Source organism: Felis catus, chromosome C1 (genome assembly GCF_018350175.1).
Source record: "Felis catus isolate Fca126 chromosome C1, F.catus_Fca126_mat1.0, whole genome shotgun sequence".
Lineage (NCBI taxonomy): Eukaryota > Metazoa > Chordata > Mammalia > Carnivora > Felidae > Felis > Felis catus.
Window position 1 is genome coordinate 203,205,921 of NC_058375.1, and position 25,731 is coordinate 203,231,651.

General features: G+C 48.8%; 1 protein-coding gene across 5 annotated transcripts; it reads right to left on the reverse strand.

The window, feature by feature from the left end:
• Nucleotides 1–5,053: 5,053 nt before the first annotated feature.
• Nucleotides 5,054–24,187, reverse strand: DNPEP (aspartyl aminopeptidase). Of its 5 annotated transcripts, none has more exons than XM_006935601.5 (16): nt 24,042–24,187; nt 16,102–16,149; nt 15,099–15,192; nt 14,924–15,012; nt 14,680–14,793; nt 14,327–14,452; nt 13,992–14,122; nt 13,655–13,730; nt 13,440–13,547; nt 12,617–12,694; nt 11,337–11,420; nt 10,159–10,319; nt 9,741–9,780; nt 9,536–9,637; nt 5,493–5,660; nt 5,054–5,186 (listed from the first exon to the last, which is right to left on the reverse strand). In XM_006935601.5, the coding sequence occupies exons 1-16, from the start codon at nt 24,099–24,101 to the stop codon at nt 5,136–5,138; spliced, it is 1,530 nt and encodes a 509-aa protein (XP_006935663.2). In that variant the 5' UTR covers nt 24,102–24,187; the 3' UTR covers nt 5,054–5,135. The 5 variants fall into 5 exon arrangements, with proteins under 5 accessions (XP_006935663.2, XP_023115455.2, XP_006935664.2 ...); XM_023259687.2 differs by having other exon boundaries at nt 24,116–24,131; XM_006935602.4 differs by lacking the exons at nt 16,102–16,149; nt 24,042–24,187 and adding an exon at nt 15,812–15,955.
• Between the last annotated feature and the right edge of the window lie 1,544 nt (nt 24,188–25,731).

Sequence of the window (25,731 nt, forward strand, 5' to 3'; positions counted from 1 at the left end):
TTTTTTTTTTTTTTTTCATCATGAAAGAATGTTGGATTTTTGTCAAATGCTTTTTCTGCATCTGAGATGATCATGTGGTTCTTGCCCTTTATTCTATTAATGTGGCATTGAACCAAGCCTGCCTTCCTGGGATAAGTCCCACTGTGTCATGGTGTATAGTCCTTTTTACTTGTTGCTGGATTCAGTTTGGTATTCTGTTGAGAATTTTTGTATCTATATTCATAAAGAGTGAATTTCTTTCCTTTTCTTGTGATGTCTTTGGTGTTGATATCAGGGTAATGACTGATGTTCTCTCTTTCATTTTTTGGAAGAGTTTGTGAACAATTGGTGTTACTTCTTCCTTAAATGTCTTCGTTCTTGTGAGATATTTGCTTTCGTACTAAATTCTTATTTGTAATTTTGTATGCTTCTACTCAAAGAGGGTCCCCAAATTGTATGTTTCAGCCCCCACAAACCTGTGACCTCTACCAGAGTCTACTGTATTGTGTATGGACCTTGGGTTGTTTCTGATTTGGGAATTTTGTGAACAGTTGCTGTGAATATTCTTGTACATTTCCTGGTGCACATGCAGATTTTTTTTTTTTAATTTTTTTTTCAAAGTTTTTTATTTATTTTTGGGACAGAGAGAGACAGAGCATGAACGGGGGAGGGGCAGAGAGAGAGGGAGACACAGAATCGGAAACAGGCTCCAGGCTCCGAGCCATCAGCCCAGAGCCCGACGCGGGGCTCGAACTCACGGACCGCGAGATCGTGACCTGGCTGAAGTCGGACGCTTAACCGACTGCGCCACCCAGGCGCCCCCATGCAGATGTTTTTGATGCCAGCAGGCTAGGTCCAGGGACCAGCCAAGAGGGTCCCTAGCTGTGTGCAGGATACAAATCAAATGCAAGCCCGCGGGAGGTGAAAGCAGAATTCACTGTAGAGAGAGAGTGTAGGTATAGACAAAGTGTCCGGGAGATCTCAGTAAGGAAAGGAGAGAGAGTCTCCCCTTTGCTTAGGATCTGGGGTTTTTATTGAGGATTGAGGTCTGGAGTATGTGTCCTCTCAGGCCTCCAGGAACCAGGTAGAACAAAGGGCCCAGGTGTTCTTAGTGTTGAGATGTCTATCATTGGTGGTCTGGAATACACATACGATAGCTTCCTCCGGTCATTTTCATCTGGCCTTTCCTTAGCTGTTATCTATTCTAAAGAAATCATCACCTCTTTGTTCCCTTCCAAGGAGGACATATGCGTTTTGCATTTCAAGGCATAAAGTGGGTGTGCATGATTTCATCTTGAGATCTTTAACTAATTACATCTGCAAGATCCGCTTTCCAAATTAGGACACATTCTAAGGTTCCAGGGAGGCACCAATTTTGGGGATATGCCATTCAAGTCACTAAGTTACAATAGATGTTATTTTGTGCTGACTGCTTTTGTTCAACATTATATTTTATTTTTTAAAGTAATCTCGATACCCAATGTGGGGCTCGAACTCATGATCCCGAGATCAAGAGTTGCATGCTCTACTGATTGAGCCAGCCAGGTACCCCAACATTATATTTTCAAGACTGACCCATATCATTTTTTTTAAATGTTTATTTTTGAGAGAGAGAGAGAGAGAGCAGGGGGAGGGGCAAAGAGACAGGGGGACAGAGGATCCGAAGCTGGATCTGTGCTGACAGCAGAGAGCCCAGTGCGGGGCTCAAACTCATAATAGCAGGAAAAGAAGATTTTTATGGAGCCCTTTGGCTTCCAGTTTCATTCTTACTGAGGGTGTCTGCTGGAGTGAAATAGCTGGGCCAGTGAGGATAATGCCAAACTGATGTCCTGAACTGTTGTCAACTTACATTCCCACTAACATTGTACAACAGTTCCCATAGGTCCACGTCCTCACCAACACTTGGTATTGTCAGATTTAAAAATTTTATCTATCATAATGGGTGTGTGGCAAGGTCTTATCACGGTTTTAATTTATATTAGATTAAACCATATGAAATGACCATTTTGTCAGTCAAAATGGTCAAACACAAACAATGTCATGATTCAGCCAAGTTCCTCTGATGACTGACGAAGTAGGGCATGTTTTCATATATTTAACGGCCATTTAGATTCCCTCATTTATGAAGTGCCTATTTAAGTAATTTGCCCATTCTTTTAGACGTCTGACTTTTCTTATTGACTGTAGGTCTTATATACTCTGAATATGAGCTCTATGTCAATTACATGTGTTACAAACAAGCTTTCTAATCCTTTTAGAGAGGTCTTAATTTCCAAGAGGCCAAATATGTCAATACTTTCCTCTATGTTTAGTGTTCTTTGTATCCTACTTAAATCTTCTCCTAACCAAGGTCATATTCTCCTCTAATATTTTCTAAAAGCTTTATGATCTTGCCATCTACATTTAGATTCAAAATCCATTTGCAATTGATTTTGCGTGTTGTGGGAGGTAAGGCTCCAACTTAATTTTTCCATATGGATATCCAATTTCCATAGCACAATTCATTGAAAAGATCATCTCAATTGCCCCTTTCCTCATAAATCAAGTAACAGCTATTCACTTGTCTTTATTGGTTCTGTTGGTCAGTCGACCCTTGAAACAATAATATACTCTCTTAATCACTACAGTTTTGCAATCAGCTTTAACTGATAAGGTGATTGTCTTCTTCAAGTGTGTTAGCAATTTCCATATATATTATAGAATCAATTTGTCAACTTCCACAAAATAAGAAAAGCAGGGAGGAGCAAACCCGTTAACATTGTTATCAGGATTGCACTGAATCTATCAATTTGGGGGATAACCAGTATTTTAAAAATATTTTCACATCCACAAATAACACCTATCTTGCAAATTATTTGGACCTCCTTTCATATAATTCTTTTCTGTAGAAATCATGCATACTTTTAAAAAAAATATGTTTATTTTTGAGAGAGAGACAGAGCACAAGTGGGGGAGAGACAGAGAGAGAGAGGGAGACACAGAATCTAAAGTGGGCTCCAGGCTCTGAGCTGTCAGCACGGAGCCTGATGCGGGGCTTGAACCCACGAACCGTGAGACCATGACCTGAGCCGAAGTCGGATGCTTAACCGACTGAGCCACCCGGGGACCCCCATGCTCACTTTTTATATTTATTCATAGGTACTTGATTATTACGCTTTGTAGAAGTTGTTCTAAAATTTTCATTTTCAAACTATTCGTTGCTGGCCTAAGGAAATAATTTCTGTATGTTGATTTTTCAGCCAGCTACCTTGATAAACTCTCTTATTAATTCAAATAAATAATATAGCTTTTGAATTTTCTATGTAACAAATCATATCAAAAGGAACTTTACTCCTCCCCTTTCAGTGTTTCCTTTATCCTTTGTCTTCACCATATCACCCAAACTAAGGACTAACAGTACAGTGTTAACTAAAAATGGAAAACCAAGCATCCTTGTCTTATTCTCCCTCTCCAAGGAATACTGTTTAGGCTCTCCCAGCAGCAGACCTGAGACCAGGATCCAAGTGCAAGGAGTTTATTTGGAAGGTGGAGGTAAACACTGGCAGGGGCGTGGAGGTGTGAGACAAGGAAGGGAGGGTGGACGATAAAGGCGTGTGTTATCAAACTTAATTCTGGAGTTTGGTTCTGCTGCAGAGTCCCATGCTACCCATGTCCAAGTGATCTCCCAGGATGTGAGGGAGCTGGAGTTTTCTTCTAGCCTTGGCCTTCTGGTTGGAGCTGTTCTGGGGTGGGGAGAATTCATTCCCTGGCACTTCCAAAGGTCATGAATGGAAAACTGTAGTCGAGCAGCAAAAGCCAGCCCCCAGGCAAAGAAGTGTAGCTGTGAGCAGCTGGAAGTTGGGACAAGTCTACTGAAGTGATCAAAGTGAGGGACAGAGGGGGGGATGCTAACGGTGTCTTCTACCAACGCCTTCCGTGTTTTACTATGACAAACAGCACTGGCAGTCCCCATAGGAGAGCAGCAGCTGCCTAAGTCCAGAACACGTTCTCCAAAAAACACCCAGTTCATCCAAAAGAAGGAAATAAAAATACTCATATCTGGGGGCGCCTGGGTGGCCCAGTCGGTTAAGCGTCCGACTCTTGATTCAGGTCATGATCTCAGTTTCTTGAGTACGAGCTCCATGTGGGGCTCTGCACTGACAGCACAGAACCTGCTTAGGATTCCCTCTGACCCTCCCCTGCTCACACTGTCTCTCTGAAAAAAACAAAAAAAAACCAAAAACACAACCAAACTACTTGTATTTCACGGTTACAGCATACTGAGAAAATACTAGACTTCGGTGATAAAGGGCTGCCACCTGGTCTCAGCGATTCTGAGATCCTATGATCACATCAACACCAGGGAACTCAGTTCCAAAGCAGCGTTCTACCGTCAACCCGGCCTCCAAAGGACTGGGCTCAGCCAGCGAGAGGCTTCTAATGGTGACCGTGCCACATGCCAGGGTCTGTCACCAGCACACTTAGCGCTAACAAATACGACTGCTGGCGCTTAGGAAAAAAGCCACAAGATAGGCAAACTTAAGACAAAGAAGGGGAATGAACAAATACAAGGAAAGGAGCAGGAGGAGGAAGAGGAGGAAGAGGAAGAAAAAGAGGAAAAAAGGAAACAGGAAAAGAGAGGAGAGATAAATGATGGAGGGAAATTACTAACTAGAGGAAAAACACTGAATAATAAGAGATTGATTATAAAAATTCATAAGAGGCTGAGAGGGGCGGGGAGGGGGACAGCCTGGGCTGCCCAGGGCAGCTCTGGGGTCCCATGCTGAGCGTGGAGCCCCCACAGCACGGAGATGGGCTCCTGGACTCTTCCGGTAATGGAAGACCATTGAGGCTGCTTCCCAGACGGGAGGAGTAGGGATGGGAGAAAAACCTTCCAATTGTGGACCCACCTACCTGTCACCCACTTCAGGCACGGGCTTAAGGAAAAGAGATTCGAGATCAGGCCTCCAGCTCCCAGGAGCTGCGCCCCCACCCCCACCTGCCCCCTACCTCCCCCTCTGTTCTGGTTCTAGTGGTTCAAGCCAGATTCAACTCCCACCCCTCCAGCCTCCAAATGAGCACAACAGAATGCATCTGAGTGAAAAATCCACTTTAATAATCCAGCTTCAGCTCAGCTGACAACTTCTCAAGTGCAAGAGAAGTCTTTCCAAGAGGCCTCAATCCACTAAGAGGTTACGGCTCAGAGAAGGGAACAGCTCAAAGAAGCCCTAAAACGGAGAGCAACAAGGGATTTGGAATCAGTGCAGACCAGATGGGGGGGCCCTGCTCCCGCCAACACAGGCCCAGCCAGAGAGACACAGGTCCTTGACCCACACATGACAACTGCCCCAGTCTTCCCATCTCTCGTCCCCGCTCTGTCCTCTCATTATCCTCTGGGGGCTGATCGGGGCCCCTGTGTCTCAAGAAGAATGGGCACCCTTCCTTTCCTACAGGGTAGCATGGAGCCCCAGCAACCAATCCAGGCACCAGAGGAGGAGCCCAGCCACCATGATGATGGATGAGGTGGGAGTCACCTTGAAGAGGGTGAGGGTCTGGAGCACTCCTGAGGTGCAGGCGGTCTCCCGGATGGAGTGCATGGCCAGCTGGGGGCTGCCTAAATCCAGTACTCGCAGCCCCAGCCGAGAAGCCAAGATAGGTCCAATGGTGGTTCCGCAGGGAGAGTCATTCCGCACCATGAGATCCTGCGGAGAGGAGGACAGGTTCATGAACAACAGGTAGTGTCTGCTCATTAAGCCCAAACAGGAAGTCATCTTAGAACTGCAGGGCTGAAGGGGGCCCTGGCAGAGGGCCCACTTCTGCCCCCTCAGAGAGTAGATGTGACCAGAATAAAGATAGCCTACATTAAATGGCAAGCCCAAAGGACAGTATATTCTGAATTGGTCCTACTCTCTCCATCTGAACTACTGCCACCCTAATTCCAGCCACCTTCCCTTCCATTAAGATTCCTTCCTCCACATAGCAGGCAGGGGAATTAAAAAAACAAAATGTACCCTTTATATCAACCTCTTGCTTAGCACACACTCACTTCCTGTACCCACACACACACAAAGAACAATCACTCTGTAGTTTCAGTGTTTTTAGAAATATTGCTATTGGCATTCTGAATTTCTTTACATTCTGATAAAATTAAATTAAATAAGAAGGGGCACGTGGTCGGTTCGGTCGGTTAAACATCCGACTTTGGCTCAGGTCATGCATGATCTCATGGTTTGTGAGTTCGAGCCCCGCATCGGGCTGTCTGCTGTGAGCAGAGCCTGTTTCTGATCCTCTGTTCCCCCCTCTTCTCTCTGCCCCTTCCCTGCTCACACTTTCTCTCTCAAAAATAAACAAACATTTAAAAAAAATAAATAATAAGAAAATCATATGTTCAAAATTAAGATTTTCAGTATAAGGGAAAACAGGATTATAAAATCAGATAAATTAAGCAGTAACTATTACTTCTTACATAAGTATAGTATTAATTCATGGTTTGCAAAAAATATGTATATTTTTCTAACTATGTCTACAGAAATGACCCCAAAGCACCGCCCCCCCCCCCCCCCCCCACTCCTCAAGAACAATGGACACTCATGGTGCCAGACAATGGTCTCTAAAACCATCATCCGTGTCTGGGGAGAGAAATGAACAAGATGAGCCTGCAATTTCTTGTTATGCAAAAAGTAAGACAACTTTCGAAGTCCTGTCAAAGGACACATGTCAACAGGGTTCCCACTGGTCAAAGTTATGATAATCCGAGGGTGAGAGTAAATGGCTACAGGGGCGCCTGGGTGGCTCGGTCGGTTAAGCGTCCGACTTCAACTCAGGTCACGATCTCGCGGTCCGTGAGTTCGAGCCCCGTGTCGGGCTCTGTGCTGACTGCTCAGAGCCTGGAGCCTGTTTCAGATTCTGTGTCTCCCTCTCTCTCTGCCCCTCCCCTGTTCACGCTCTGTCTCTCTCTGTCTCAAAAATAAACGTTAAAAAAAATTTGAAAAAAAAAAAAAGAAAGTAAATGGCTACAGTGCTTCGGGTCACAACGAACCAATGAAACCCTTGATTTAATGACAGAAATGGAAATGGAAAAAAGCCCCTTATCTGTCACCATGTAAGGTGGCTATTAACACAGCTCGCCTTGAAAACTGATTAGTAAAGGGAAAGAATTAGCATTTATCCCGTCTTTCCACCAGAAACCCTATTGCATGATAACCAAATAGCCCTGGCTGACGGGGAGAAAAGTTCTGCTTCCCAGAACAGCAGCTAATCTATGCAGAAGGGACTATGCGTAGAAAAGGGATGAATTGGGGGAATGAATTTAGTGACTTCAGCAAGGATTATTGACTGGTGTCAAAACCATCATGTGTCTGGTTGTTAGGGAACTCATCACTTGCACAGGGTACTGTCCAGCCAAAGGAGGAAAACCCCCATATGACAGAGGGGAAGGAGGGCACCCCAACGCATTGCATCACTAGCGGGGCGCCCAGATAACACAAGTATGATGCAACATGAGGAACCCACCAGTCATGAGTTCTGGCTAAAAATGTGTCCTCTGCTAAGTCTTTAGGTATGAATTCCAATTGACAGGAAATGCAGGACCTACAGGCACCAGCTAAACACCACCAAGAGGAAGCAATCAGACAAATTCAGCAAGTGGGAAATCCTGTGGGATGATGAGCCTTGTTTCTTCAACAAGTCAATATTTCATTTTTTTAAGTCAATGCTATTTTAAAAGGGGGGTGGTGAGGGCTACACTACGTGATGAGACATTTAAGCAACATATCAACCAGACATAATGCGGTCCTGAACTGGATACTAAGGTGGGACAAATGTCTGTAAAGAATATTTGGGGGAAAGGTGCCAGGGTGACTCAATTGGTTAAGTCTCCGACTTCAGCTCAGGTCATGATCTCATGAGTTTGTGAGTCTGAGCCCTACATCGGGCTCTGCACTGACAGTGGGGAGCCTGCTTGGGAGTCTCTCTCTGCCCCTCCCCCACTTGAGCTCCCTCTCTCTCTCTCAAAACAAAGAATATTTTGGGGATAACTAGGGAAAACTGAAAATGATTTGCAGGTGACTGGCTGGTTCAGTTGGTAGAGCATGTGTGACTCTTTATCTTGGGGTCATGAATTTATTATTTAATTAAAAATTTTTTAGTGTTTTTTTATTTATTTTTGAGAGACAGAACATGAGCAGGGGAGGGGGAGAGAGAGAGGAAGACACAGAGTCTGAAGCAGGCTCCAGGCTCTGAACTGTTAGCACAGATCTTGAAGTGGGGCTCGAACTCACGAACCGTGAGATCATGACCTGAGCTGAGGTCAGACGCTTAACCGATTGAGCCACCCAGGGGCCCCTTGGGGTCGTGAATTTAAGCACACTGGGTGTAAAGCTTACTTTTAAAAAAATGATCTGTGCATTAGATACAAATTTATTAAAACAAAAATTTACTGAAAAGGTAAAGAATACGGAGTGAAGAGAAAACAAGAAATATATCCAATACGATTCCATTTTGTAAAAAAATATGTGTTAAGTATATGCATAGAAAAAAATCTGGAAGAATATACACAAATCTCTGTGGATTAACATTTTGTTTCTTTTTGTATTTCCTAATTTTCTGAAGGACACATGTCCTGCTTCTGCTGTAAGTTATTAAAGAAAATTCCTCCAATGTCGTCTCACTGCCTTAGAAGAAAATGCAAACCCCCTTCCATGGCCTAGAAGGCCCTATAAAGCTGGCCTGGGCAGGCCTCTCTCCCTGCAACTCTGGCTCTCACCCCAGCTCTATCACTGGGGCTCTGTCTCTTCCTGACAGACGAAGCTCGCTCCCGTCCCCGCCTCCCCCCAGGGCCTTTGCACTCATTCCCTTTGGCTGGGATGCTCTTCCTGCAGACTCACCCACGCCTCTTTCTGGTAGTTAAGTCCCAGCTCAGAGTGTCACCTCCTCAAAGAGGCTTCCCTAAGAGTGGAACTACTCAGGTCTACAGGGGATAGGGTGGGGCTGTGCCGCAGAGAGAGCCCGGAGCCGGGAGACAGGATGCCAGGGTCCTGAGTCACCAGGACCTGCTCGCTGCTTGTCACTGGATCACCTGGGCCCCAGTCCCTTAAATCTCTGCTTCTACCTATTTCTGTCGAGATGGGCCACTGCTGAGGCGAGAATGCCGAGGCCGTTAGAGTTCCAGTCTCCCCAGCCCTGAACTTGCCTTATGGAAGCCCCCAGGGTATGTCAGAGAGACACAGGGGGCTGGATGGGAAAAAGGCAGGACTGACCCACCATGTGCCTCGAGCACTCTGTACCTTCAGTTCTGACAAATCCAGGAGAGGCATCGTTATCGGCCCCATTTTACAGGTGTGGAAACTGAGGCTCAGAGAAATGAGGAGACTGGCCCTCAGCGGCAGGACCAGCCCCACAGCAGAGCCAGCACTCATCCCAGCTCCACCTACATCCAAAACCCACTCTTCTCACTTGACTGGAAGCCCATCCACTACAGGTCGGCTACCAGGCCCCCCTCCACTGGGGGGGCCCATCTGCTTATGTCCCCCAACCCCACTCCCTCCATCACATCTTCCCAGGCAGGGCCCGGCCTCACCTGCAGGGGCACCCCAACATTACTGGCCACCTCTCGGATCAGGGCCTCTGAAACTGCATTCGAGGCGTAGCGCTGCTTGCTGTTGACCTTGATCACCGGGCCCTGGAGAGAGGGACACCAGGAAATGAGGGCGAGCCACACACGAGTGACGGGCCCAGAACCAGCCAGGCCTCCCAAGTCCTAAGGAGAAACAGGACGACCTCACCTTGTGGAATAAGGGCCGGTGGTTCTCCTCATGCTTGTCCCTGCAAGAGGCAGATTAAGGGCCAGGGATGGCAAACAGGAAGTGGGCCTGGCATCACCACCACCTACCCCGTGGAAACATCACTAATGCATCCCAGCATTCTTCCCCACCCAGCCCGGCAGGACCTAGGAGGCATGTCAGTGTTCCAGGCAGCCTCTAGCAAGAGAGGGAAAGAAGTTCACAGAGTCTCTTCAACATACCTGGGAGGGGCATCACATGACTTTGGCCAGTTTGGGCCTTGGAGCAGTCAAGAGGAAGCCGCCACTGACCTTTCCGCCAGAAGGAGGAAGGAGGGGAAGGGGGAAGGGCTGGGGCCCAGCGTTAGGTTACCCGCGGGCCGACAGCTGTGAGGACTACGAGCCTGGCCCGGCAGACTCACAGGTAGTTGGGGTGCACGGCGTGGGCCATGTCTGCGCTGATCATGTAGGACTTGGGGATGGCTTCCTCGAAGGCCGTCAGATGCTGGGATGAGGCCGAGATCCGGCGCAGTACCAGCTCTGTCAGCAGCGACTGTGCCCCCTGGGCGCTCTCGGACCCCACCTGGTGAGAGCAGAGACTGGCTCTGGGATCGGGGGCCTGAGGCAGAGGCCAAGGAGAGGGGCCCAACAGCCAGACCGGCCCGGGACCCAACTGATTCAGTGGCTGAGGACTGTGGGATGTTGTCAGCAATGTCCCCAACACCGTGCCACCGAAAACCTGATGGTGGGCTGGGGCCAAACTAACCCTGAGTCGTCTCTGGGGCAGCGACAGCACTTTCTGCGGGCTTCCTACATTGCCCCCACCCCCTTCTTCCTTCCCCTGACCCTCATGTCTGGGCCTCCTCGCAGATGCCCTCTCACACTGGCCAATCTTCTTTTATGCATGTGACAGAGGCGGCTAACTACCCGCGCTAGCTTGTACAACAGAACACCCAAACTGCAGCTAAGCATACAACTACTCAGGTAGAGAGGACATTCCCAGCTTCCCCTGCAGCTAAACGTGGCCATGCCAAGTCCCATGAACACAGACAGTGAGGAACGGCACCTTTGGGTGGTGCCTTAAATGAGCGTACACTCTCCCCCTGCCCTTTCCTCTCCTCCTAACTCAGTACAGACACGATGGCAGGAGCTAGGACAGCCACCCTGGATCCTGAGATGGAAGCCGAGTGCTCAGAATGGCAGAGACCTGTCCTGAACTGCTCACTCTGACCCGTGCAATTATGTGCGAGAGAACAACCCATCTGTTCAGGCTCTGTTGCGTTGTCTAAGACTGCACCTGACACAGGCACGCAGAGTAAAGGACCCACCAAGTGCTGTGCCCTGAGACTAACAGATGAAAGGGCAGGGTCCCCGTCCTCGAGATGCTCACCATGTGGCACACACAGAGACAGAGGAGGTATGGTCTCACTACTGAAAGCAGATATATGCTGAGCCAGCGGGACCAGGTGCTAAGAGAGCACAGGCAGTATCTTCCCACCTTTGTGGCTTCCGGAATAGCCCTGGCTTACGGTGGGTACCTGGGACGAGCTGGCTGCAGAAAGCTTCACAGAGGGGACCCTCCACAGAACCCTCTATGTACCTCTTCGTTGTCGTAGAGAGCAATCATGCGCACGTGGGGCTCCGCGGCCAGAGAGGCAGGAGATGCGCAGGAGTCGATCAAAGCCTGTTTGGGGGGCGGGGGGTGGTATCAAGAGCATCCTCCTCATCCCCCCTTCTTCCATAACCCTCCCCACCAACACCTCGGAGGTTCACACTCCCCGCCTGCCTTCTGTCATCACGGCCGGAAGGAAGTGGGCTGGGGCTTTCACAGGCTTTCATCTCTTGGGGCGCTGCCCAGCATGCGGGAGGCCTTTTCAACTGGGCTGGGAGAACCACCCTTTGGGTGTTCTCCTCCCCTACCTTCCTATGCAAAAGGCAGGAGGATGAATAAGCTGGAGGGGAAGAGCTGAGAATCCTGGAAAGTCAAAAGAACCACACAGAGCGTGTAAACTAATTGGCCTCAGTGAAAAGATCAAGGTCCAAAGAGGTGACCAGGTGACCCGGACTCCATCGAGGTGATGCAGCTGGCTGGCTGCAAAAGCTAATACAGGTCCCAGGTCTGGCTCTGGTCTCAAGTTACAGCCCAAAGCCTGTCTCCAAGAACAGGATGGGGAGGGAGGGAGAGGTATGACAAGGGACAGGGCAAGAGGAAAGAAAGAAATAGAACTGACAGGCACCTGGGTGGCTCAGTCGTTAACCATCTGACTTTGGCTCAGGTCGTGATCTCAGTTTGTGAGTTTGAGTCCCACATCGGGTGAGCACAAGTCCTGCTTCGGGTGAGCCCTGCTTCTCTCTCTCTCCCCCTGTCTCTCTCTGCCCCTCGTGGGATTCTCTTTCTCTCTCTCTGCCCCTTGCTCACTTGTGCCCTCTTTCCCTCTCTCTCTCTCAAAAAAAAAAAAGGAAATAGAACTAACTAGGGTAGAAAGGTGGGGACATCAAGGTGACTGGGAAGAAGACAGGCTGCCCCACTGAGATCCCAAGGCACAGACAGAAGGCTGGGTGGGCCTCAGCCTGGAAGGCAGGGGGAGCAGAGGGAGGCGGAGGACATTGCCTTATGAGATGCTAAGGCCTCTCCCTTGGAGCAGAGGCTAACGCAGGGGAGAAGCAGACGGAGCAGGGTGAGGAGGAGACACCATGGTGCCCTGGCCGGCCTCTCAGCCTTCCCCCACCTCAGCCCCTGCCCATGGCCCAGCCAGCACCAGCAGACCGGGGAGGTGGCCGGCGGCCCTCTTCTGACCTGCTAGGACCTGAGGCAGTCCTCCCCACCCCCACTGCTGCTCCTCCTGGTGGTGTGCTGCCTGGGGTGCCGCCGCCACTCACCTGCAGGGCACAGAAGCAGCTGTGCAGATTGTCCAGCCGAGGGGCAAAGATGAACTCCTCGTAGGCACCGCCCAGGACCTAGAAATACAGGACAGTCAGCCTGCCCTTCGACCCCTCACCCCAACTCACCTGCTTCTCCCTGCTCCCCAACGCCTGAGTGTGAGCGAGCCTCCCTGGCTCTGTGTGCGGCCCCTCCCTGCCCCCTGGCTTAGGGCACTGTGATCTGCCCTGTAGGGCTGAGTGGACGATGGGGAGCAGGGCCGGGCAGGAGCTGAGGGATGGGAGGGTGATGTCTATGGTTCCTACCAGTTCCTGTGGGACTAGAAAAGGGAGACGCTGAATGGTCACAAGACAAGCTAAGGAAATAAACAAGAGACCAGCCCGGAAACAGTGCACATTCAAACAGGCCCAAACATCCAAAGACTTCACAATCTCCTACTGTGGGCAACTCAGAGGGGCACGAGGGCAGGCTGCAGAGAAAGGGGTGGGGGGGGCACAGCCAGGCCTTCTGCCCTCAGAGGTGTAGGGCCGGTATGGATCAAAGTACAAGTGACCACCTGCAGCAGAAACCCCTAAGGAGCGTGTGGAAGGACTGATTTCCAGGCCCCACCGCAGACGTCCAGGTAGGCAGTTCTGGAGCAGGAAAGTGCCCTTTTGAGAACCACTGGCCTGGAGGCAGAGGGGCACGATGACTACTGGAAAGAACAGGGATGAGATGGGAGTAACTGGGGGACCGGTCGACGCGGTGAGTGCTTCAGGGCGCACAGAGGCAGGCTAGGATCCCGGCGATCCCCACCCATGAGTTCCGGCAACCATTCCTCACCGCAGGCTGGGTGTCAGCAAGGCAGAGCTCCATCTCCAAGATATCCTCGGGGCACAGTCCCAGATGGGCACAGAGAAGGGACATGAGGACCGAGTGGTGCCGGTCATCCTGCAGGGCAAAAGGATGTTAGGAGAAGGTCTGCTCTTCCCCTCCTCCCCCTTCTCAGAGAATCAGTCCCTGCCCTACTCCTCCCCATGAGCAGGGGACTCTCTTACCGCAGCACTGAGAGGTCCAGGCTCAGGAGTCCCCTTCTCCAGCTCCTCCTGAACGGCTGTGGCAAGAATGGGGACTCTGTGTGGAGTCACAAGAGGGAAGTGTGGGGAGGGCTGGAGGCATGGCATCCCTGAGCTCCAGCATCTCCCAGCGGGAACTGCCCTTGCCCTGACTCTCAGCCTGCTTTCCAAGTGGCAAAGCAATGAGGGACCTCAGATAGCATCAGCTGGGTCCCAACAGTAGAACCTGGCTGTGGCCACCATTAGGTAGGTAGTGGTGTCCTAGATCCCACCGGGCCCCTTCCCTCACCTGGTGCCACAACCCTCGCACCAGACTCACAAGTGCATCTCCATGTTGGGCCCAAAGTTCTCGTTGACATTTCGCTGCAGATGGATGGCCAGGTGTGGGATGCGGAGAATGGGCCGGTCCACGTGCACCAGGCGCTGCTCCAGGCGGCCTGAGGTAGGACACTGTGGCCCACCAGGCCAGGTCAGCCCAGGGCACCTCCCAGTCACCGTTGGTTAAAACCCCAGACTGACCAACATGGTCCTCAGACCAGACTGCCCCACCACCCCTTCCCTGGGGGGCTCTCCACAGGTACCCTAAGGGAAGGTCACAGTCAATCTTCAGGCAGCTGAAGGTGAGAACCTCCCAGGTCCCACCCCAGTTCCCACCTTGACAATGACTCGTCCGGCCAAGGTCAGGTCCCGGTCAAACCAGGTGCTCCAGATCCCGCCACCATAGGTCTCCACACCAACCTGCTGGAATCCCACCTGGCTGCGGCGGGACCGCCGTTTCACCTGCGTGTGAAGGTGGGGAAGTGAGAGAAGGCTGGACGACATGATGTGGAGAGGAGACAGACTGATCGAGAGCTAGTTAACACAGAGCAAATACTGCTGCAGAGAAGGGCCCAAAGTGTGGAGGAAGGGGGCGACAAGTTTCAGGAACAGACTCCCCAATCTGTACCTCTCCACGTCCTTTTGACCTGTCCCCCCCCACCCCCGCCCCCGCAGCCCCAGTTCCTCACCCGCAGGCAGGGGCTGTCCGTGTGGGCCCCAATGAGGCTGAAACCGTTCCCAGGAACATACTGGCCTCCCACAGCAAAAGCGATGATGGTGGAGGAGTTCCTGGTCAGGAAGTACTGGCGGGGGGGGGGGGGGGGGGGGTGAAGGGGTGCGGAGATTGAGTTGGATTAGCTAGCCAGCTGGCACAAAGGACTTTGAGCCCCAGCCTAAGAACATGCTTCTCTGCCCCCACCCCACCCCAAGTACCTTGCTCTCTGGCTTGATATCCCAGCTCTCCGTCTCTTTGAGTTCATGGAAGCCAGCCTGGAGGAGGCGGCTGCGGCACTCAGCCACAGCTATAGCGAAAGAAGGCTTTCAGAGCGATGGAAGCGGGTAAGGGGGCACACCGGCCCCACCTTCCTCCCCTGTCCTGGTCACTTACCGTGGAAAGGAGAAGGGCTCCGGTTCACGAACTTGAGGAGTTCCCGGGCCGCGGCCTGCACCGCCTCTTTGCGGGCTCTGCCGGTCATGACCACCTAGGGGAGGGGAGGTGCTCAGACTCCTAACGAGGTTTGGGTCCCTAGAGTTATATCATCCAGGCCCCGGGAACCACCTCCTTCCCCAGCCCCATTCTCCCTAAGTGACCGCTGCGAGGTTCAGACCTCTGCTTCCGCCCCTTTCGCTACGGACAGACGCAGATGCCGTGCCAAACCTCTCTCAGCAGAAAGCTCCAGCCCTCCAGCCAAAGTATCACAACCCCAAGGGTGCTCCCCGCCCAGCTCCTCCCAGACGGCCCGCCCCCAATACGAGCTTTAGCCCGGCCCCCTAAATCCTACCCCCACGTGCCCGCCCACCGGGGAAATCCCGGTCGGTTCCAAGCTCTCAGCTCCCAAACGGGCCCCTAAACTCCGGGCGGGCCTGCACCAAGGAGCCAAAGCCCTATTCTCTGGGGAATACCACCCCCCCGTCCCCTCCACCACCACAGTCTATAGCAGGCCACCCTTTTCCAACCCCAGGAAGACCAGGTCACGGAGGCCGGGCTTTCGGTTTCGCTTTGGGTCGGGCACGGCCCTCACCTCAGAGCGCTGCTGACCTCAGTCCCGAACGGGATCGGAGGGGATCTGAGCTGCAGCTGGGCGGGCCGGAGACACCTACCTGCATAACCCGACGCGTGGGCCGGTGTCCGCTAGCCTGGCTTCGGTTCTCTGCCCGCCCCGCCCCTCGCTAGTCCCCGCCTCCGGGCCCGCCCCTGCCGCGCCGTTTGCTCTGCCGCGCCGTTTGCTCCGCCCCGAGATAGGCCGCGCCGCCAGCCCCGCCCCGCCGTCCGCGGTGGGGGCGGGGGCCCTCTGCTGCCCGGGAGGTGCTATAGCAGCCTCCGAGTCACGCGCCTTGTCGCTTGTCCCAGGTCAGAGAATCTGAGAAAAAACTCGCCCCTGCCGGCTCACCTGGTCCGACGAGTACGGTACAAAGTGCTCTCTCTCACCGCAGGCACCCTTGTGGTAATAAAAGCAACAGGGCTAGTGTTCATGGAGCGTTCACGATAAGCTTTAGCTTTCCAGTAAGGCTTAACGTGTTACCTCGTTTAATCTTCACAACTGCTTCGTCAACTTTGTACTTTTACTGTCCCCATTTTACACATGAACGAAACGAAATACGGAGGCAAGTACCCTGTCCAGGGCAGTAAATGGCAGAGGTGGGGTTTGAGCCCAACTAATTTGATTCCAGGGGTCTGGAGCAAGCTACTCTCAGATCGTTTCTCGGCCTTTTTCTATGCACCTTGGTGAGTTGTAACGTTACACGGCAAGTCCCCCGAGGCCCAGGGAAGTTAATGACTTGCCTAAGATCACACAACTGTTTGGATGCATCTGGAATGACTCATACCTGCACTCTTTCCACTTCTTGAGAGGACAAAATAAACTCCACATGTTCTTGGAGGCAATCCCAGTTTTCACATGTCAAGAGTGGTAAGCCACAATTTAAAAAACCAAGGTGCCCACCTGGTCATAGATTCTGATCAGGACTGTTGGTGGCCCCTAGGTACAAAACAGGGCCCAGCACTCACCGGTGTTAACACTCTAGGGATTACAGGTGAGCAAGCTGCCCTTTATATACTGGGGTAGGAATGGACCAGGGGAGTGGTCAGAAAGGCCCCGCAGCCTTCAATTCACAGAAGTAGGTATTGCGGGGGAGTGTTCAAGAATATACAGGGGCTGGGGTAAATTCATGGCATTCCCTGTTTTTTGAAATGTATAGTTTTTGTGCTGAGAGTGTCATGGAAAGAACATTCTTTTCCTCTGAGAGCCAGAGGCTGGTTAGTGGGGGACACATTCACGGACAGTGACAAGAACTGAAACGGGTGCAATGTATAAGGGAAGGAAATTTAACAAAAAAATTTTAATGCTCTTCTGAGTACAAAAAAAAAAAAGTACATGCTAATGTGAGAAATTCAAATAACACCAAAATGGGTAACTTAGAAAGTGAAAGTAAACATTTTGATAAATTGAACATCTATTCTTGATAAAAAAAAAAACCCAAATGAAATCCTCTTAAGAAACCAGAAAGAGGCAGGCACGGGCGTTGGGCATCTGACTTCCCCTCAGGTCATGATCTCGAGTTTCAGTCAGTGGGTTCGAGCCCCGCCTCCGTCTCTAGGCTGACAGCTCAGAGCCTGGAGCCTGGTTTGGATTCTGGTATTGTGTGTCTCCTTCTCTCTCTGCCCCTCCACTGCTTGTGCTCCGTCTCTCTCTCTCTCTCTCAAAAATAAATAAGCTTAAAAGAAAGAAAGAAAGAAACCAGAAAGGAAGGGTAAAGACTATCTACCAGAAATCTACAGTAGAAATTAGTGGGGAAATGCAGAAGTGCTCCTGTTCAAGTCAGAAGTAAGACACTGGTGAGCTATTACTGCTGGCAGTCAACGTGGATCTGCAGTGAAAGCCAGTGCCACAAAGCAAAATAAACAACTATAAATATGGAAAAGTAAATTTTCTCGTTATTTATAGATTACTTGATTACCTAGAACCTCCAAGAAAATAAGCTGATAAGCTATTTGAACGGGTAGCAGGAGTGACCTGATTTTGAAAATCATCAGCTTTCCTGTGCAATAATCAACTAGAAAATACACTAGTAAAACGGTCCTATTTACAAGAACAAGAAATACTATTAAATTCCTAAGAATGAGTATGAGATACTCAGTCTCACTGTAATCTGGGAAATGCAAGCTAAAAATGAGGTGCCATTTTTGATTTGTCATATTAGCAAAGTAACGTCAAGTGTTGGAGAAGACTTGGGGTAACGCATGCCTTTATACCCAATTTCTGTGATGTAAACTCTCCCAGTGGCTCGTTCCAAACTGTCAGCATGAACTGAATGTGGAGTTAGGAAGAGATGCACAAAAGCAGGGCATTGTATAGATTTGTACCATACAGATATAATGGACATAAATAAACTCAAGAGCAGAGATTGAGGGGTGCCTGGCTAGGTCCGTCAGAGGAGCATGTGACTCTTGATCTTGGGGTCGTGAGTTCAAGCCCCATGTTGGGTGTAGAGATTGCTTACATAAAAAAATAAATAAACTTTAAAAAAGGAGCATAGATTGATAATAAAATAGCTAAGAAGGTGATGATTTTTGAGTATTTATTATATGTTTGCAATATAACTTATTAAGAGTGCATAATTGAATTTTTTAATGATTTCTATGTTTAATGGCAGGATCACAAAATTCCTGGACATTTGATAATCATTTCTCATGAGTTGATCCAAGTCAGCTCTAGCACACAACTTCTCTCAGACTCTACGTCTTTGTTCCTCACAGTGTGATTTTTGACCAGCAGCATCTACAATTCTAGGGAACTTTCTAGAAATGCAGAATGACAGGGCTCACCCCAAACCTATCAAATCATAATCTGCATGTTAACAAGATCCCTAGCTAATCTGTATGAGAATTCAAGTTTGAGACGCGTTGTTTTAAACTGCTGTGTGGTAGTAAAAAGCAATGAGGTCAGGGATGCCTGGGTGGCTCAGTCGGTTAAGTGCCCCACTTTGGCTCAGGTCATGATCTCACGATTCGTGGGTTCGAGCCCTGCATCGGGCTCTGTGCTGACAGCTCGGAGCCTGGAGCCTGTTTCTTATTCTGTCTCTCTCTCTCTCTCTGCCCCTCCCCAGCTCATGCTGTCTGTCTCTGTCTCTCAAAAATAAATAAATGTAAAAAAATAAAAAATTTAAAAAAGCAATGAGGTCATGCTTGTCATGTATTATCATAGAAAAAATTTCTGAATATACTGAATGAAAAAAAGGCGATTTCCAGAACAACACTTACACGGCAAGAGCATTTAGGTAAAATTCACATAATGAGCTAAATGTCTAGATTTTATATGCATATACATGTAAGTGCGTGGAAACAGGTTTGGAGGGAGAATGGAATGGCATTAGTTAGGAAATGGGAGGGTCAAGGGGGGGGGACCTTAGCGATCCAAAAAAAGTTGCTGAGAATCATTCTTGCCCTCAGCCTGCTGAGAAAATCTTCCTGACCAGCCCTTAGCTAATGTTTACAATGCTACCATCATTCATTTCTGTTTGGCTGAACAACTTTTATCTTACTTTATTATTTTTTTAAATGTTTATTTTTGAGAGAGAGAGAGAGAGAGAGAGAGAGAGAGAGAGAGAGAGAGAGAGAGAGCATGAGCAGAGGAGGAGCAGAGAGAATGGGAGACACAAAATCTGAAGCAGGCTCTGACAGCTGACAGACAGCTGACAGCTCAGAGCCTGACCCGGGGCTTGAACACACCAATGAAGTGGTCATGACCTGAGTCCCACGAACGAAGAGGTCATGACTTGAGCCCAAGTCAGATGCTTAACCGACTAAGCCACCCAGGCGCCCCATTGGCTAAACAACTTTTAAAGAGCAAATACCTGGAAGTTATCATAGCAATTAGTCACACACACTTCAACGTGTGTCCATTGGTTATATGTATCCTTTCTGACCCCTCTGTTTGTGAGAGAAGCTTTCTAAGTAGTAATTTGTCACATAATTGTTTGAGATACAGAAGACCAAAGCAATGTAAGGGAGAAAAGTCGTGTGTGTGTGTGTGTGTGTGTGTGTGTGTGTGTGTGTGTGTGTGTCTGTACTGTCCCTGTCTGCTAAAATGATCTTGATTTCCTGATTCTAAGACAGACCTGGGTGTCTCATTGATATCTTGGTTGTTTAAATGTATGAATAATTTGCTTCTGGGCATAATGATAGGAGCATACATAGGACACAGTACAATATGTCCTCTCACAGTGTTGTTGGAAGGACATTTTTGTTTCCAGCACAAGTCTTCTGCTCAGGTTCTATTTTCCATGCAAGACTCAACGGATTAAGAACTACAAATCCCAGGATGCCTTGAGGTGAGTCGCTTCGGTAAGATTGAAATTTTCAACCAATTACGTTCTAGGAGGGAGGCTTTAAAAAGTAGTTTGTATGGTTAAAAAGAATGCAGCACCTCTATAGGTACTGATAGGGAACAATTTCCAAGATATACTAAGGGAAAAAGCAAGGTGCAGAATAGCAGTTATGGTATGTTCTGTTTGTGTATAAACACACACACACATACACGCATTCTTATATGTTTAAAAGCAGTCACAAGAAAATAGTGACTCTGGGAAAGAGAAATTTTGGCTAAGGGTCTGTGGTAGGAGGAATGTTTCTTTTTTCCTATAAGTCCTTTTGTATGTTTTGAATTTTTTTTTCTACATACACATATTACCCACTTTTAAAATGAAATAAGTAAATTTAAAAAACAGATGGAAAGATGATCTTTAAGTACTTTTTGTGACCATCTTGTTTTCTTCTGTACCCTGATTGAGTTAGTGAGCAATTTGTTAGTTAACACTTAACCCTAAAATCTTCAGTTTAAAAATGCCCATGTAATCGCCTCTGTGGCTCAGTCGGTTAAGCATCTGACTTCGGCTCAGGTCATGATCTTGCAGTCTGTGAGTTCAAGCCCCGTGTTGGGCTCTGTGCTGACAGCTCAGAGCATGGAGCCTGCTTCAGATTCTGTCTCCTTCTCTCTCCTCACCTCCCCCACTCACACTCTGTCTCTCTCTCTTTCAAAAATAAACATTTAAAAAATTTTAACAATACCCATGTAAAACTGTATTACTTCTTTTTATTTTTAAAAAATTTTTAATGTTTATTTTTGAGAGAGAGTGAGACAGAGCGTGAATGGGGAAGGGCCAGAGAGAGGGAGACACAGAATCTGAAGCAGGTTCCAGGCTCTGAGGTCAGCACAGAGCCCGACGCGGGGCTAGAACCACGAACCGTGAGAACATGACCTGAGCTGAGGTCGGACACCCAACCGACTGAGCCACCCAGGTGCCCCTGTATTACTTCTGATATAGAAATTGTGTCTACATTTGGAAGGAGGTGTGGATAGAATGTTTCTTTTGATGTTGATGATATTTAAACAAAAAATAGGGGCAACTGGGTGGCTCGGTTGGTTTAAGTGTCCTAAGCATCTGACTCCTGATCTCGGCTCAGGTCATGATCTCGGCTCAGGTCATGATCTCACATGTGATCATGTTGAGTTTGAGTCCCACATCGGGTTCCAGCATAATTCACTCAGTTGTCTTAATCATGCCTGTGCCCTGCCACTGCATTTGCTTACTTGCCTGGCAAACACCCAGCCCTGACTGCACCGAGATTACCTGCTCCATGTCTGCAACTGGCACCTTGTAGAGATACAATAAATACCCAATGAATGAGATTAAAAAAAAATTATTCATTGTTAAAATTGGCCCCCAGAGAATACTCCCCAGCATTTAAAAGGAACAAAGTATTGAAAACTGCAACAACTTGATTGGATCTCATGGATGTTATGCTAAGCGGGGGAAAAAAATGACCAAATTATAGGCATGGAGAGGGAATTAGTGGTTGCTACGGGACAGGCGTGATTCTAAAGGGGTAGCACAAGGAACATCTTTGTGGTGACACAATGGTCCTGTATCTTGATTAGGGCAGTGGTTGCATGCCTCTACACATGTGATAAAATGAGGGTTGCCAGCTAACATACAGGACACCCAATTAAATTTGCATTGCAGATAAAGAATAATTTCTTAGTATAAGTATGTCCCAAATGTTGCATGGGATATACTTACACTAAAAAAAAAAAAAATTAACCGAGTATCCTTTATCTTTCTTTGTCAAATCTGGCACTCCTAGGTAATAGGGCATAGAAATATACACACACCTTTTGCCTATGTCACTTGCCTGATTGTGATATCATCCTGTCGTTATGTAAGATGTGACCATTGAGGGAAGTGGGCTAAAGGTACACAGGCCCTCTCTGTACTATTTTAGCAACCTCCTGTGAATGATAATTATTTCAAAATTAAAAAGTTTTTTAAGTGGCCCTCGAAAGAAAACCAACGGCTCTTGTGGGTAATAAAAACAGAGCTAGAGGAAGCACAGGCTATTAACCAGCCAAGAAGTTTTATGGAGCATTGTAAAACTGGCACTTCACAAAGGTCTTAAGATGTATCCCCTTTCAAATGTCAATGATCTCATGTAGTTATTGACGGTATAACAAAGTGGTTGTGCACGGGGGCTTGGGATTACACATACCTGGGTTTAAGTTCTGGCCCCTCCATTGATTAGCTGTGAGCCTTGTTTGCCTGAAGTGCTGGAACCAGCTCACACCCCTATGTCTTTCCAACTCCACATTCAGTGACATCGGGCTGGTAGCTTGAAACCAACCCGGGAGTATTTACACTACCGAGATTGACAAACACTATGAATCAGGGCTTTTTTTTGTTGTTGTTTGTTTCAAAGAGCTTATTAACCATTTACCATCATACCGTAGACTTTGAGCCTCAGTTTACACATCTGTAAAATGTGGAAAGACATCCGTAATGACTGCCTGATGTCAGGAAGAGTAAATGAGATCCTTAAATGAGACCCATCATGTTATGAGGGCTAAACAGTGCCTGTAGGGTGCTTATCATTAAGTGTATCAAATCGGCAGTGAACACTATATGTTACTATTTGTTCTTGTTTCTTTCATATTAAGCTGTGAGCAACTTGAGGGCACGGTTATGCCTTCCTTATCTTGATATCTTTAGCGACGGGCTCAGGGCCTGAAGCACAGCAAGTGCTAAATAAATGTTCGCTAAATTAAGGAGTAAATGGCATATAATAGCGACTCGAGGTTCTATACCTCCAGAAAATGCGCATTGTATCAGAGGCTTTTTGGGGCACACTTCTTGATCTTGAAACATGGAGATGTTCGGGCCCCGTGGCGGGCTTGCAGGGAGGGTTGGGGAGCACCCATACCCCCCAGGATGATGTCTGCTTTTGCAGGCCCGGCTCTGGCCACCAAGGCAGCGATCCTGGCATATACCCCCAGGTGACAGGGACAGGCTCTCACCTCTCCTTCCTCCCGGAGCCAAGATGGGGCATTTCTGGCTCTGAGCCTGTCTGACTAGAGGTCATTTAATCCTCGCTGGATTTGTCCTGTTTATTTTAGTGAACAGGGCTGTTTACTTTCTGTTTGTATTTCTAGGGGTGGCTTGCTCATTTTGCTTCCCTTTTATTTACTTTTTGCAAGCACTTGGGTTTGAGTAAATATGTCTATAAAGTTCCAGGGACTGGGTTATTCTGTGTCTGGTATTTTAATGGCTTTTAAACAGTGTCTGCTCAGGTAAGCATTTTATAGATGGATCGAAAAGATAGAGAATTCTTTTTTCAGTGGCCTCTGATTCCTTCCAAGCTGACAGCCAGCCACTAGCAGCCTATGAATCATGGCTCCTCATCAGTAATAAAAATATCAAAACCAACACCCATCTTGGACAGAGAAACTGACCCAGGCTGGTCAGCTGGACTGGGGAACTATAGCAGGTATTTAAACACCAGGGCAGTGCTTAGGGTAAAAATTACCTAGGGTGTTTTTGAAAATGCAGATTCATGAGCCCTATACTCGAGAACTCTGCTTTGGAAGGTTTGGGCTGAGGCTCAGGAATGTGTGTTTTTATCTCGTGCTGCAAATTCTATCCTTAGATCACCCTGAGAAACACAGTTCAGATTCTCAAAAATACTGCGGCCGACGGGGGAGCTGCCCTTAAGCTCAGTGCCTTGTGGGCCCACACAGAGAGAAACTGGGGGACCAGACAGGGATGTTTGTAATGATCCCATCAACAATTAGCACCTTCTGCCTCCAAAGCTAGCCAGGAGAGGACGAGGAGTATTATCCTGATAAGCCTCTTGCTCAAGGTCTAATTTGTCAGCAACTCGAGGGCAGGGGCCATATCTCCCACATCTTATCACCCCCCACAATGCCTAGGACAATGCTCAGCTTACAGGTTGGCTGGGACTCTCCCACCCAAGACAGACCTAGAAGGCAGGCCTGGTTACCTCAGGGTAGCTTGGGAGCCAGTTGTTGGCAATGGACGAGGCAGAGAGGCTGATCGCCATGGTCACCTGCTCACCTCCTCCTGAGCCGGGCCTGGTCTGTCAGAGGCTGGATAGAGACCTGGGGAGGGGCGGGGGGGGGGCAGCGGGAGTCCCTACTGCCTCTTCTGCCAGCTCCTCCCCTCGCCTCTGCCCCTCTGCAGCAATTCACTGGGTCCTCAGTCCCTGTCCCCATAGGGCCCATTGTGACATCATCAATGCAAGTTGAAACAGTAATGCCCTCACAGCGCCAAGCCTCAGGCTAGCCAAGAGCGCCCGATGTCTAAACAATGACTCCTGACCTGGGCATGGGAGGGTCCTGCGTCCCAAGAAGCTACAAACAGACTTTTTTCTCTGCTTGAGGGATTCCACTCTCATTCTCTCTCTGGGCCCCTTTGTTTCCCTTCCCAGGTCAGTGTGCTTAATTATTTCATTTTCACGTGTTTACTTGTTTATCCCACTTCCCGACCAGAAAGTCAGCTCCAGGAGGGCATGGCCCACATCTGCTTTTCACTGCTGAATCCCTGGTGCTCAGCATAGTGCCTGATACATAGCAAATGCTCAACAAACACTTTGGGGGTGCACAAATGCATGAATGAGAGGCCTCGCTGGCTCCAGCCATCCGTCCATTTATTCACTCGACAGGCACGCTTTGTACATCTGTCGCGGATCTGGCTCTTGTCAACCCAAATAACTCCTTTTCTGCCCCAAGGAGCTCCCAGCCTGGTGGTGGGATGCTGGAGACGCATCCTTTGTGCAACGCGCCCTGACAAGGGCTATATCCAAGGTCTGCGGAGATGGGGTTGCAGGCAGGATCACGCTGTGGCAATGACAGGCACTTAAGCCAGAGAAATGGTACATGGTCTGGCAGGATTTCCCCAGCCTGAGTCAGGGGGCCCTACCTGCCCTGAGGCGTCTGCCTCTGCCTCTGCTGACAACCACGGCTGTTTGTTTCTGCTAATATTGCAGCAGGGTGCATCTATAGAAGCGATCTATAAAACACCATTTACAGCCATAACTAAACCACAAAAATCAATCCCCAACGCTCACTCCCATCAACAAACATGCTTGGAGGGCTCCTCCTGAGGAGGGGGGGGCGCACAGCTTTAACGTGCCACAGGAGATACAGGGATGAATGAAGTGAAAGCTCTGACCCAGGGGGCTTCTAATCTCCCTGGGGAGACAGGACATGTGGGGAGGGGTGATTAGCCACACGTAATAAAAGTGTGTATGCACGACCCCGTAGAGTAGCCACCAGCCACGTGTGGCTGCTGACCGCTTGAAGTGGGGCTAGTCTGAATTGAGAGATGCTACGCATAGAAAGCAATATACACATCAGCTTATGAAAAAATATATAATCTCAATTTTAAAATATTGATTACATGTTGAAACGGTAACATTTTGGAAGAGCTGGGTTAAAATACTATATTATTAAAATTCATCTCACCTGTTTCTTTTACTTTTTATTTCTTTAAAAACATTTTTTTAAAAGGGGTGCCTGGGTGGCTCAGTCAGTTGAGCATCTGACTCTTGATTTCGGCTCAGGCCATGATCCCAGGGTCGTGGGATCAAGCCCCGCGTGGGGCTTCGCGCTAAGTGCGGAGCCTGCTTGGGATTCTCTTTCTCTCTCTTTCTCTCTCTAATATAAATACAA